Source organism: Neophocaena asiaeorientalis, unplaced genomic scaffold (assembly GCF_003031525.2).
Source record: "Neophocaena asiaeorientalis asiaeorientalis breed wild unplaced genomic scaffold, Neophocaena_asiaeorientalis_V1.1 scaffold812, whole genome shotgun sequence".
Taxonomy (NCBI): Eukaryota; Metazoa; Chordata; class Mammalia; order Artiodactyla; family Phocoenidae; genus Neophocaena; species Neophocaena asiaeorientalis.
In genome coordinates, this window is record NW_020172176.1 from 831,837 (window position 1) to 845,582 (window position 13,746).

Below are 13,746 nucleotides of genomic sequence, written 5' to 3' on the forward strand. Positions count from 1 at the left end.
ACAGAACTAGGACCAAAAAATCTTAAAATTTGTATGGAGACACCAAAGACCCCAAATAGCCAAAGCAATTTTGAGGGGAAAAAATGGAGCTCGAACAACCAGGCTCCCTGACTTCAGACTATACTACAGAGCTACAGTAATCAAGACAGTATGATACTGCCACAAAAACAGAAATATAGATCAATGCAACAGGAGGGAAAGCCCAGAGATAAACCCACACACATATGGTCATCTTATCTTTGATAAAGGAGGCAAGAATATACAATGGAGAAAAGACAGTCTCTTCAATAAGTGGTGCTGGGAAAACTAGAGAGCTACATGTAAAAGAATGAAAGTAGAACACTTCCTAACACCATACACAAAGCAAACTCAAAAAGGACGTAAGACCTAAATATAAGACCAGACACTATCAAACTCGTAGAGGAAAGCATAGGCAGAACACTCTATGACATAAATCACAGCAAGATCCTTCTAGACCCACCTCCTAGAGAAATGGAAATAAAAACAAAAATAAAGGGCTTCCCTGGTGGCGCAGTGGTTGAGAGTCCGCCTGCCGATGCAGGGGACACGGGTTGGTGCCCTGCTCCAGGAAGATCCCACATGCCGCGGAGCGGCTAGGCCCGTGAGCCACGGCAGCTGAGCCTGCGCATCCGGAGCCTGTGCTCTGCAACGGGAGGGGCCAAAACCGTGAGAGGCCCACGTACCGCAAAAAAAACAAAAAATAAACAAAAAATAAACAAATGGGACCTACTGAAACTTTGGCACAGCAAAGGAAACTATAAACAAGACAAAAAGACAACCCTCAGAATGGGAGAAAATATTTGCAGACGAATTAACGGACAAAGGATTAATCTCTAAAGTATATATAAACAGCTCATTCAGCTCCGTGTCAAAAAAAATACAAACAACCCAATCAAAAAACGGGCAGAAGACCTACATAGACCTTATTCTCCAAAGAAGACACACAGATGGCCAGGAGGCACATGAAAAGCAGCTCAACTTCGCTAATTATTAAAGAAATGCAAATCAAAACTCCAATGAGATATCACCTCACACCAGTTAGAATGGGCTTTATCAGAAAATCTACAAACAACAAATGCTGGAGAGGGTGTGGAGAAAAGGGAACCCTCTTGCACTGTTGGTGGGAATGTAAATTGATACAGCCACTGTGGAGAACAGTATAGAGGTTCCTCAAAAAACTAAAAATAGAATTACCATATGATCCAGCAATCCCACTACTGGGCATATACCCTGAGAAAACCATAATTCGAAAAGACACATGCACCCCAGTGTTCACTGCAGCACTATTTACAATAGCCAGGTCCCGGAAGCAACCTAAATGCCCATCGACAGACGAATGGATAAAGAAGTTGTGGTACGTATGTACAGTGGAATGTTACTCAGCCATAAAAAGGAACAAAACTGAGTCACTTGCAGAGACGTGGATGGACCTAGAGACTGTCATACCGAGTGAAGCAAGTCAGAAAGAGAAAAACAAGTATCATATATTAACGCTTACGTGTGGCATCTAGAAAAATGATACAGGTGAACCAGTTTGCGGGGCAGAAATAGAGACAGAGGTGTAGAGAACCAACGTATGGACACCAAGGGGGGAAAGCGCGGGAGGTGGTGGTGGGGGGGTGGAATGAATCGGGAGATTGGGATTGACGTGGATACACTAATACGTATGAAATAGATAACTATTCAGAACCTGCTGTATAAAAAAATAAAATAAAATTCAAAAAAAATGCTAATAATAAAGTGAGTTACAGGCTTCTTGGGGCCCAGAGCTGAGATCCAGTTTTGGGTGGATCAAAATCTACAATTTGGTTGCGGCACTGTCTGGAAGCGTTGAGCTTGTCACTGCTGTGTTCAAGGAAAAGGGAAGGTGAGAAAGCATCAAAAGAGATATGTAATTGGGAGAGTCCCATGTTACTAAAGCTGTTTGTGGATGTTCACCTGGGTCTAACACAAGTGACAACTGGTCGGAGAATTAGGGGGAGATTGGGGCTGGGGGGATGGTGCCTTAGTTGCTCTGAGAGAAAATTCACAGGATTTTTCATGTAAATGACTATATATATGTGTGCTTATTTTAAGACTCTCTGAAGTGCACCTGCAAATACCGTGCACCCAAGATACAAATGGTAGGAGGTGAATTTTCACAATTAACAAAATATTTTCACGTTCGTCTCAACCGTGAGACTACCGTGAACAATGTTGACTGAAAAGTCGGAGACGGTATTTAGTAGGATTGAGAAACAGCTGTCATGGGGCCGTGAACATCTTGAAATGCTGTGCAGGTATTTGTGGGTTAGTAGGGATATGCGTTTGTGAGTTTCTTTCTACAGAAATGTTTTATTAGAGTCTCAAAGAGGTAAGACCAAAGAAAGATGAAGGGACTGCTTCTTGGGCGTATGGTTAAGGTGTAAGTTACCTCAAGATCAAAAGAACTAAGGCTTTGACTTGCAAATCCCCTGAAAGGGAAGGAGGGGAGGCAAGTTGAGCGCCCCTCAGGAAGTGGAGGGGCCCAAGGCCTCTGCCGAGAATTGGTGAAGGAAATTCACCGGAGTCCGGAAACGCCACGACAGCCCGGTCACCAGGGGGCTGGGAAAAGGTTCGATTAGCGTGGAGATTGATGGGCGGAGAGGAGAGTCGGGCCCAGTACCAAAGAAATGTTTTCAGCATCAGCCAGCTGAAAAACAAGACGGCTTCCTCTTTCCTACATGTTCTTCCAAAACCTCCTACATCCGCAGCCTGCCCCTCCAACCGCATCCTGCAGGATGCAGCCGGGGGAGCGGCCCTGCTCTTTGGAACCAGCCATGCTAGGGATGCAGCTGGTCCCAATCCCTATTGATGCTTTTCTCAGAGCCACCCTGGGCCCTGAGCTGCCCTCAGGTGCTGCCACTCCAGGGTTCTCTTAGGGACACATGTCCTGACTCACTGAAGTACGACCAGGAGAGCGCTGGGTCACAAACAACCCCAATGAGCGTTCTCTTTGGTCCCCTGTCAGAAGTTGCCCTGGTGCTGGCCAGTCTCTGCTGGCCTCACTCCCAAATCGGCTGGGCAGTCGATGAGAGGAGCAGATTATCGGCACGTCCTCCCTGTGGCAGTGGCACGAGGGGGCAGCAAACCCTCAAGGCCTTGGAATGCCTCCTCTGGCCACTGGCACGTTATCGTTTCAGCCTCCTTCTAGTGGCCAAAGCAGGTCACGTGGCCAAATCCAAAGCTACGAGGTAAGAGAATATATACCCCGTGTCTTTAGAAGGAGCAACTGCAAAGTCACCTAGACGTGGATCCAGGGCAGGGTGAAGAAGGAGAGGCAAGAAATGCAACCTAGTACATCTACGTTAGTGAAGTCAGTTTCTCATACGTGACCCGGCTCTCTCCCTCACCTCCTGTGAGTCTCAAAATGGATGAGATCAAACACTGAACGGTCATCATCGTGAGAACTGGGGGAGGGATCCGTGGTTACTTGCTTGCTCTTCATCCCACGGCACCTAGTAGCACATCATGCACCTAGACGGTGCTTAAGATCCTGGACGGAACGATCGTCGCTGCTCCTAGTCGCACTGAACAGGATTTGCAGTGTAGTCGCCTTAGTCGGTCTTTCCGCTTAGAGCACACAGCAGGAACATACGATGATAGCTACAGGTTGCCATCCTAGTTATAGGCAGGAGACGGAGCCCTTGAGATGACTGGTGGCCTCCCTAAGAAGTGACAGCTCTCCACTTGCGGTTCAAATAACCGAAAACCCTGCGACCTTAACATTATGCAGATCTACCCCATGCTTGCACCAAAGAACCCATCACGTCTGCTTGGCTTTGCAGGTCTGTGTAACTCGGCCGATAGCTGGATGATCGTGCCCAACATCAAGCAGAACCACTACACCGTCCACGGTCTGCAGAGCGGCACCAAGTACATCTTCATTGTCAAGGCCATCAACCAGGCGGGCAGCCGCAGCAGCGAGCCTGGGAAGTTGAAGACAAACAGTACGTGCCACCAGCTCAGCAGAGCTGTCGTCTCTCACCTGCTCTCCTTTCAGCTGCCTCTAGCGCCCCTTCTTTTCCTTTTCTCGGTCGCGGGTATCGCTGACAGCCTCAGAAAGCAAGCAAAGAGCCAGTGTGCGATCGTGCGTTTTGCATCAGATTCCTCTCGGTTCCAAGCCTGACACAGAGTCGGGGCGCTGTAACTGGTAGATAGTATTCTTTTCCATAGCGCAACAGCAAATTACTAACTCTTTCTTCAGGAATTCTCTTACTCCAGATAGCTGTCCAGGTCTGTGGTTCGCACTCAGAGGTGATTCTGGTCCCCCGAGGGACACTGAGCCATGTCTGGAGTCATTTTTGGTTGTCACAGCTGGGATTGGATGTTACTGGTGTCTAGTGGTTAGAGGCCAGGGATGACGGGAAACGTCCCACAATCCTCAGGATGGCCCCTACAACACAGGGCGAGCCAGGCGGTACATGCATCTTGTAACACTGTCATCTCCCCCCTCTCTGCCCACCTGTGTTTTATTTTATGCTCATCTTTCTTTACATCTTTTTGAGCTAGAAATATTATGCTGTACAATATGGTATTTCTTTGCATAAGACCTCCCAAGAGAAAGTCACTTGGAGTGTGTCAGTATCGCAGCGTGTTCTTGGGTTGCCAGCCAACAGGAACTACTTTTTAAGAGGAACCCTCATTTAAGCCAAATCCTTGATTTCAGTAGTCAAGCAACTTTATCCCAGGTATACGTGTTTAAGATACAGAACTCTTAAACATAAGCTAATTTCTCCTCTCTGTGTTTCTGCTGGTAAGGAAGAAAACGTCCTCAGAGAGTAACTAAGAAAAAAAATGAATATATACATACACTGAGGTTAATTCCATAGAGTAGATCTAAGAGACATCTTGTTTGTAATTCACCGGTTTTACCAAACATAATGTATTCAATTCACATAGACAGGTAACGTCATCTTCTACGTCTAGACATGCAATCATTGACCGGATGTTGTTAACTTACGTGCAAGAGGTCGGTAAACTTTTTCTGTAATGTGCCAAATAGTAACTATTTGGGGCTGTGCAGGTCAGATGGTCTTGGTCACAGGTATTGAACTCTGTCGTGCAAAAAGCACGGCATGGCCGTGCTTCATCAAAACTTTATTGACACAGGCAGTGGGCTGAATCTGGCCTGCGGGCTATAGTTTGTTAAACTCTTAGGTGTACAAGTCCTACAGTGCATTGAATTGTTTAGCCAAGTCAATGATTAATTTGCTCCCTGCGCTCATTTGCCCTCATCAAAGCGAAAGCCTTGAACCTAGACAGAGTAGGTCATAGTTTCCTTGAGAAACACATCCGAGGCGCAAGTGGAATTTGTTCCGAGAAGGCAGGGGGTTGGGCCTGACATCAGATGGCATGACCCTGCTCCATGCGTGTGTCGGTGAAGCCGGGAGCTGAAGCAAACATGATGTAGTTCACCGTTAGAAGGCCAGTCTGTTCGGTGGCTGTAACGTTCTGGTCTTCCTCACTGGAAGAAGGGCAAGCAGAACACGGCCTTCATGGTCAGTGATGGGTGCGCGCCTTTATGGAATGCCTTCCTAATCCGCCCATTAGGGTCCAATGATTTTTACGCACGTTCTATCTTCCACCTTTTTTTCCCCCAATTTTATTGAAGTATAGTTGATTTACAATGTTGGGTTAATTTCTGCTGTACAGCAAAGTGATTCAGTTATATATATTCAGTTATATATGTATATATAACTATAATTCATGTCCTTTTCCGTTACGGTTTATCACACCTGTTAAGCCAAACTACCTTCGGACTCTTCTTGTCTTAGTTCATACTTTATCCCTAATAGTTGCTGGTGTGATCATTCCTGAGGACAGTTTTGTTTTTGTTTTCTTTTTTAATCAAGCCAAGGCAAAATTTAAACTACACGTGGAATCCAGCCGGTCTTACAGCCTTTGAGAATACCCACTGCCTGCCGGGCACTTGAGGATTTTCTCAGCTCCCCTTTAAGCTTTTCTCTGATATGAACAGAAATCTAAAATGGGTCAGCAAAGTACAGCCCGTGGGCCAGATTCAGCTGCCTGTTCTGGTAAATAAACTTTTACTGGCACAGAGCCACGCCCATCTGTTTACCTGTGTCTCTGGCTGTCTCCATGCGAGGACAGTAGTGTTTAATAGCCCCAGAAGAAAACACATGGCCAACATAGCTGAAAGAATTTCCTATCTATCTGGCCTCTTGCAGAAAAAGTATGCTGGTCCCCGATCTAAAAGAAAGGATTTTAGAAGTGCTGATGTCATGTCGGTATCCAAGCAGCGACTAGAAATCCTTTGGCCTGCCTGCATGCGATGTCACACACACTGCTCCAGGCTCGCTGCCTCAGTTTCTCAGCCATCGTGTATTGCCACACTCAGATTTACCAGACTTTTTCCTGTGATTGTCTGAGACCCGTGCACTGCGCGGAAGCAGCCTCCCAGCTGCCAGCGGCTGTGGAGTTTGAACATCACGGTGTTTGCATCACGTTGTACCTCATTTCCTGCCTTTTAAGTGCCTTGTACCGACGTCGTGTTGAATGACAGGGTGGCCTCCACACCAATGGTGAATTCTCAGAGAAGTAACAGTTAACAACAAGATGTTCAGGTGCGATTCTCCCAAGATTTTATAATGGTTCAATTTTCAAAACACAAATGTGAAAGAGAGAGGAGCTTCTTATATATACAAATTAACTCACGAGGCAAAACCCAGGTGTCACCATCACGCTGTTTGCCTGATCTTGTGGGCTGAAAAACAGACAACTTTATAGTCACTGTAAGCTCGTGAGAGGATTGCTTTCATTTGGAACAATCTCAAGGTAATATAAGCCTGTAGATTATTCTGTACGTGAAAACCTGCAGTCTTGACTTGTTTGGTTCCTAGTCTGAAGTCTGTTGAGCATGAACCCATTTTAAGCTGACCGGACATGGGAATGGTTGAAAATGAAGCCTTCATTTTCTCCTCCCTTCCCGGATGCTGTTCAGCCAGTATGTACCTGTGCCGCTGGTGTACAGCTGGGATTCCCCCAGGATAGCTTACACCACATGTGCTGGTGGATCCTCGCCCGAGCTGTTGTCGAATTGTGAGCGTAGCACCCCTGCATCCGCATCTTAGAACTGACCGACCGCGAGCCCACGATGGCAGGGACGTGCTCGTTACCATTTTCCGGTACTTTTTAAAGCTGATTCTGAAAATACGTTCACGCTCGTGTTAAAATCAACAGTTCTTTTCATCTCGCGCTTTCTGTTTTGTAACCCTTTCCAGGCCAACCATTTAAACTGGACCCCAAATCTGCACATCGCAAGCTAAAGGTGTCCCACGATAACTTGACAGTAGAACGTGATGAGTCGTCATCCAAAAAGAGCCACACGCCTGAACGCTTCACCAGCCAAGGCAGCTATGGCGTAGCTGGAAACGTGTTCATTGACAGTGGCCGGCATTACTGGGAAGTGGTCATAAGCGGAAGCACATGGTAGGCAATCTTATCTAAATATATTCTTTCACGTTCTCCTCCATCCCAGATCATTACAAGGTATTGAACATAGCTCCCTGCGCCACACAGCAGGACCTTGTCACCCATCTCTCTGACACACAGTAGTCTGTGTCTGCTAATCCCAAACTCTTTTAATTTATCCCTCTCCCCTTTCCCCTTTGGTAACCGAAAGTTTGTTTTCTACGTCTGTGAGTCTGTTTCTGTTTTGTCAATAAATTCTTTTCTATCGTATTTTAGATTCCATACATAAGTGATATCATGTGATATTCGTCTTTGTCTGACTTACTTCACTTAGTATGATCATCTCTAGGTCTGTCCGTGTTGCTGCAAATGGCATTATCTCATTCTTTTTTATGGCTGAGTGGTATTCCAGAGTGTGTGTGTGTGTGTACATACACACACACACCACATCTTCTTTATCCATTCATCTGTTGATGGATGTTGTCCTACAACTATAAAAAGGCACATCTGACTTTGTCAGAGCATCGACACATACCGGAGTCCACCTTGAATAATGATATGCAGAAAATCTTGGTCAGTCAGCTGTTGCTACAGTAATGCTGCATAACAAACACCCCAAAATTCAGTGGCTTCAACCAACAATAATTTACTGTTGCTCACCGACACCCACATCTGTGGGTTAGCTGCTCAAGGCTAATCTTCACTGGGCCTTGCTTTCAGCTGGAGGTTGGATCTAGGTCTGTTCTACGGGTTTCTTCATCCTCTTTGGACATGTGGGCTACCCAGGCCACGTCCTTCTCAAGGAGCCCAAGAGCACAAGCCCAACTCTGCAAGCACATTTCAAAGCGCTGCTTGCATCATGTCTGCTAACTTCTTATTGGCCAAAGCCAGTCACGTGGCCAAGCCCAAGGCTAGTGGTGCAGGGAAGTATATTTTCTTCACGTGGAGTTGAGAGGAGGGAGTGGAAATACACCAAGCAACCATCTAATCTACCATTCGGCCAATAAGAAGAAGTACTCATTTTAACGCCATCCATTTTTTATTTACAGCAAGAATTGAGCCCTGGTCCCAGGGAGAGCTAGCTAGTATGCTAACACTGCTCTTTCATGCCATGCCTTAAAGCATGGGTCAGCAGACTACAGCCCTTGGGCCAAACCCAGCCCACTGTCTGTTTTTGTAAATAAACTAGTTATGGGAACGCAGCCAGGCTCATCCTTTTCCACAGTGTCTATGGCTGCCTTTGAGCCACACAGCAGAGTTGAGGAGGTAAAACAGAATCCTGTGGTCCCTGAAGCCAAAATGATTAGCTCTCTGGCCCTTTACAGAATAAGTCCTCCAATTCCTACTCTAAGTCCCTGCTCTTCATCACTTAAACTACTTTCTGTCGCCTTGTACGTTTTGTGATTCTAGACTGGGCCCATCAGTACAAATAGCTGAGAGCTATTTGGGGGCTAGGGGTGAAGCAGTGATCCTTGGCCAGGACTCATTTCAGAGGGTCCCTTAGATCCAGCCCAGTGCTTTGAGCCCATTGAGTTCTCTGAGCCTAAGGGGTGGAGGTCAGGGCAGTCTACGTGGGAATTAGTTAGCCCTACCAAGTTCACCTTACAAAGCTGACCTTGCCTATTCCACAGCCATAAACTGCACCTCTCACCCTGGCCATCTGTCTCACAAATGCCCACTTAACGAGCTCCCTTTCGGAGCAATTATGACTTTTATTTAGCCAGCCCTTATCTAGCCCAGCTATGTGCCAGGAACTGGTCTAAGCATTTCACGAACGGTAACCCATTTATTCGTCCTAACAGCCCCACTAAAGGTAGGTGCTAATATCCCATTTTACAGATGAGATGACCGAGGCCCAAGGGCACAAAGCTCACAGTGAAAGAGTTGGGGAGTCTGTAATCAGGGTACAAGCTGTTAACCAAGGGTCCACAAACGTTGTCTGTAAAGGGCCAGAGAGCCAGGATTTCTAGGTTTGCAGGCCAGATGATTTTGTCTCAGCTGCTCACCTCTACTGTGGTGGTGGGAAAGCAGCCATAGACCACACATCCGTGCATTGGTGTGGCTGGGTGCCAATACAACTTCATTTATGAAAACAAGCAGAGGGCCAGATTTGGCCCATGGGTTGTAGTTTGCTAACCCCCGCTCTTAACCACCATGCTGTATTTTTGAAACATTATAATTACGCTTTAGGCAGGAGGCATAATCCTCCCAGACTTCGGACAGTACTTCTACAAAGCTACAGTAATCAAAACAGCATGGTATTGGCACAAAAACAGACATATGGATCAATGGAACAGAATAGAGAACCCAAAATTAACCCACACACCTACGGTCAATTAATCTTCAACAAAGGAGGCAAGAATATACAACGGGAAAAAGGCAGTCTCTTCAGCAAGTGGTGTTGGCAAAGTTGGACAGCCACGTGTAAATCGATGAAGTTCGAACACACCCTCTCACCATACACAAAAATAAACTCAAAATGGCTTAAGGACTTAAACATAAGGCATGACACCCTAAAACTCCTAGAAGAGGACATAGGCAAAACGTTCTCCGACACAAATCGTACCAATGGTTTCTTAGGTCGGTCTACCAAAGCAATAGGAATCCAAAGCAGTAGAAATAAAAGCAAAAATAAACAAATGGGACCTAATCAAACTTACAAGCTTTTGCACAGCAAAGGAGACCATAAACAAAACAAAAAGATGACCTACGGACGGGGAGAAAATATTCACTGATGATGCGACCGACAAGGGCTTAATTTCCAAAATATACAAACAGCTCATACAACTCAACAACAACAAAAACAAACAACCCAATCAAAAAATGGGCAAAAAACCTAAACAGACTTTTCCCAAAGAAGACATGCAGACGGCCAAGAGGCACACGAAAAGATGCTCAACATCGCTAATTATTAGAGAAACGCAAATCAAAACTACCATGAGGTACCACCTCACACCGGTCAGACTGGCCATCATCAAAAAGTCTCCAAATAACAAATCCTGGAGAGGGTGTGGAGAAAAGGCAACCCTCCTACACCATGGGTGGGAATGTAAACTGGTGCAGCCACTATGGAGAACAGTATGGAAGTTCCTCCAAAAATAGAGTTGCCTGCAATCCCACTCCTGGGCATATACCCAGACAAAATTCGAAAAGGTACACGCACCCCTGTGTTCACAACAGCACTATTTACAACAGCCAAGACATGGAAGCAGCCTAAATGTACATGGACAGAGGAATGGATTAAAGAAGATGTGGTACATATATACAATGGAATATTACTCAGCCATAAAAAAAGAACGAAATAACGCCATTCGCAGCAACATGGCTGGACCTCGAGATGAACATACAAGAATATACAACGGGAAAAAGGCAGTCTCTTCAGCAAGTGGTGTTGGCAAAGTTGGACAGCCACGTGTAAATCGATGAAGTTCGAACACACCCTCTCACCATACACAAAAATAAACTCAAAATGGCTTAAGGACTTAAACATAAGGCATGACACCCTAAAACTCCTAGAAGAGGACATAGGCAAAACGTTCTCCGACACAAATCGTACCAATGGTTTCTTAGGTCGGTCTACCAAAGCAATAGGAATCCAAAGCAGTAGAAATAAAAGCAAAAATAAACAAATGGGACCTAATCAAACTTACAAGCTTTTGCACAGCAAAGGAGACCATAAACAAAACAAAAAGATGACCTACGGACGGGGAGAAAATATTCACTGATGATGCGACCGACAAGGGCTTAATTTCCAAAATATACAAACAGCTCATACAACTCAACAACAACAAAAACAAACAACCCAATCAAAAAATGGGCAAAAAACCTAAACAGACTTTTCCCAAAGAAGACATGCAGACGGCCAAGAGGCACACGAAAAGATGCTCAACATCGCTAATTATTAGAGAAACGCAAATCAAAACTACCATGAGGTACCACCTCACACCGGTCAGACTGGCCATCATCAAAAAGTCTCCAAATAACAAATCCTGGAGAGGGTGTGGAGAAAAGGCAACCCTCCTACACCATGGGTGGGAATGTAAACTGGTGCAGCCACTATGGAGAACAGTATGGAAGTTCCTCCAAAAATAGAGTTGCCTGCAATCCCACTCCTGGGCATATACCCAGACAAAATTCGAAAAGGTACACGCACCCCTGTGTTCACAACAGCACTATTTACAACAGCCAAGACATGGAAGCAGCCTAAATGTACATGGACAGAGGAATGGATTAAAGAAGATGTGGTACATATATACAATGGAATATTACTCAGCCATAAAAAAAGAACGAAATAACGCCATTCGCAGCAACATGGCTGGACCTCGAGATGAACATACTAAGTGAAGTAAGTCAGAAAAAGAAAGACAAATACCATGTGATATCACTTATATGTGGAATCTAAAATATGACACAAATGAAACTCTCTAAGAAGCAGAAACAGACTCACATAGAGAACAGACTTGTGGTTGCCAAGTCGGGGCGGGGTAGGGATGGATTGGGAGTGTGGGACTAGCAGATGCAAACCATTACACATAGAATGGATAAACAACAAGGTCCTACTGTAGAGCACAAAGAGCTGTATTCACTATCCTGTAATGATTACTCAGTCATAAAAAAGAACGAAATAACGCCATTTGCAGCAACCTGGATGGACCTGGAGACGATCACACTGAGTGAAGCAAGTCAAACAAAGACACATCTCATATGATATCACTCATATGTGGAATCTAAAAAAAAATGATACAAACGAACTTACAAAACAGAAATAGAGTCACAGATGTAGAAAACAAACTTTTGGTTACAGGGTGGGGGGAGGAAAAGATTGGGATTGACAGATACACACTACTATATAAAACAGATAACTAGTAAGGACCTGCTGTACAGCACAGGGAGCTCTACTCAGTACTCTGTCATGACCTATATGGGAAAAGAATCTAAAAAAGAGTGGATCTATGTAGATGTGTAACTGATTCACTTTGCTGTACACCTGAAACTAACACAACACTGTAAATCAGCTATGCCTCAAGGAAAATTTTAAAAATATGTATCCTGTAATAAACCATAAAGGAAATGATGAGTATTATAACTGTTACTTTTGAGATCAGGATACTAAAACACTTCTTATTTATTAAAAAAAAAACCCCAGAACAACAAACTTTCAATTCAAATCTTTGCAGACAGTGCAGTGTGTCTAAGTCCTTTCCAGTGTTGGTGCAAGTCGTGCGAAATCCAAGAAGTCAAATCATAAACTCGGGTGTCTTATTTCTCCCAACAACGGTCCCCATATTAGCCAAGCAAGTAGGTTTCTTTTCTCTTGCCACCCACACGGTTCTCTCTGCCCAGAACATTCCTGTTCCAACATCCCGCTGGAGGGTGGAGGACAAATCCTTCCCCCACTCCGGGCCAGACGGGCATTTATAGTTTGTAGCTGCACTGGGACAAGATAAAAGCCCAAAGGAAAATACACTGAATTTTTGCAGGTGCAAAAGAGCAAATATTTCCAGTTAATTAACGGGCTCTGTTAATCTGGGATGGAATCCAGTGTCTAAATAATTACAATCCCATTAATAATTACTTATGATAAATGATACCTGATCATTATGATCTCATTGCCATTGATGAATGGTGTGGGGAATTCCACCAGACCACTTCACTTATACAAACATAGATTAGCACTACCTTGAAAACAGCAGACGTCAAAACCAACTCACGAGGAGGGGAAAAGGTTCTCAAATTAATCGCCAGGCTTTCGGATCTTTACAAACTTGTGTCCATTGCAGAAAATTCTCAGAAAGTAGTTGAACATTTCCTGGGAGGAAAGGGTGACGCTTACAATCAAATGCCTGTAATACCTTGATTTGCAACAGCTAATGACACAGATATTTTCTCGTGACATATAGTCCTGACTTGAAATTAACATGTACGTTATGATCCATGCCCTGGGGCATGTTAACACTGCCGAGAAACATAATTCTTACACTTTCTGAATTCTCCGAGTCTCACTGCGCACCTTAATGGAACACTGCCTTCTGCCTGCACCTTTCAAGCTTGGTGGAGAGATGTACATAGTTTTACAGATTAACGATAATATAATGGGGCTTTCCTTTGCTTAATGGACTCTACACGGACTTATTTTCTTACTCTAAGGCTGTTAACACGCTCTTGGTGTTTTAGGAAATGGTGCTAATGTGGGTTCACGCAAAGATTACTGGGCCCCGGGTTAAGCGAGTCTGGACTTTGCCCCTCTTTTTTTTTTTTTTTTTTTTTTTTTTG

General features: G+C 44.8%; 1 protein-coding gene across 1 annotated transcript in view; it reads left to right on the top strand.

Annotated features, from left to right (window-relative positions):
- MID1 (midline 1) overlaps positions 1-13,746 on the top strand; it is a 633,735-nt gene that overhangs the window by 613,752 nt on the left and 6,237 nt on the right. The window contains exons 10-11 of the mRNA XM_024756998.1: positions 3,828-3,989; positions 7,284-7,491. Of these exons, the coding sequence (XP_024612766.1) occupies positions 3,828-3,989; positions 7,284-7,491 (370 nt within the window). The remainder of the gene's footprint in view (positions 1-3,827; positions 3,990-7,283; positions 7,492-13,746) is intronic.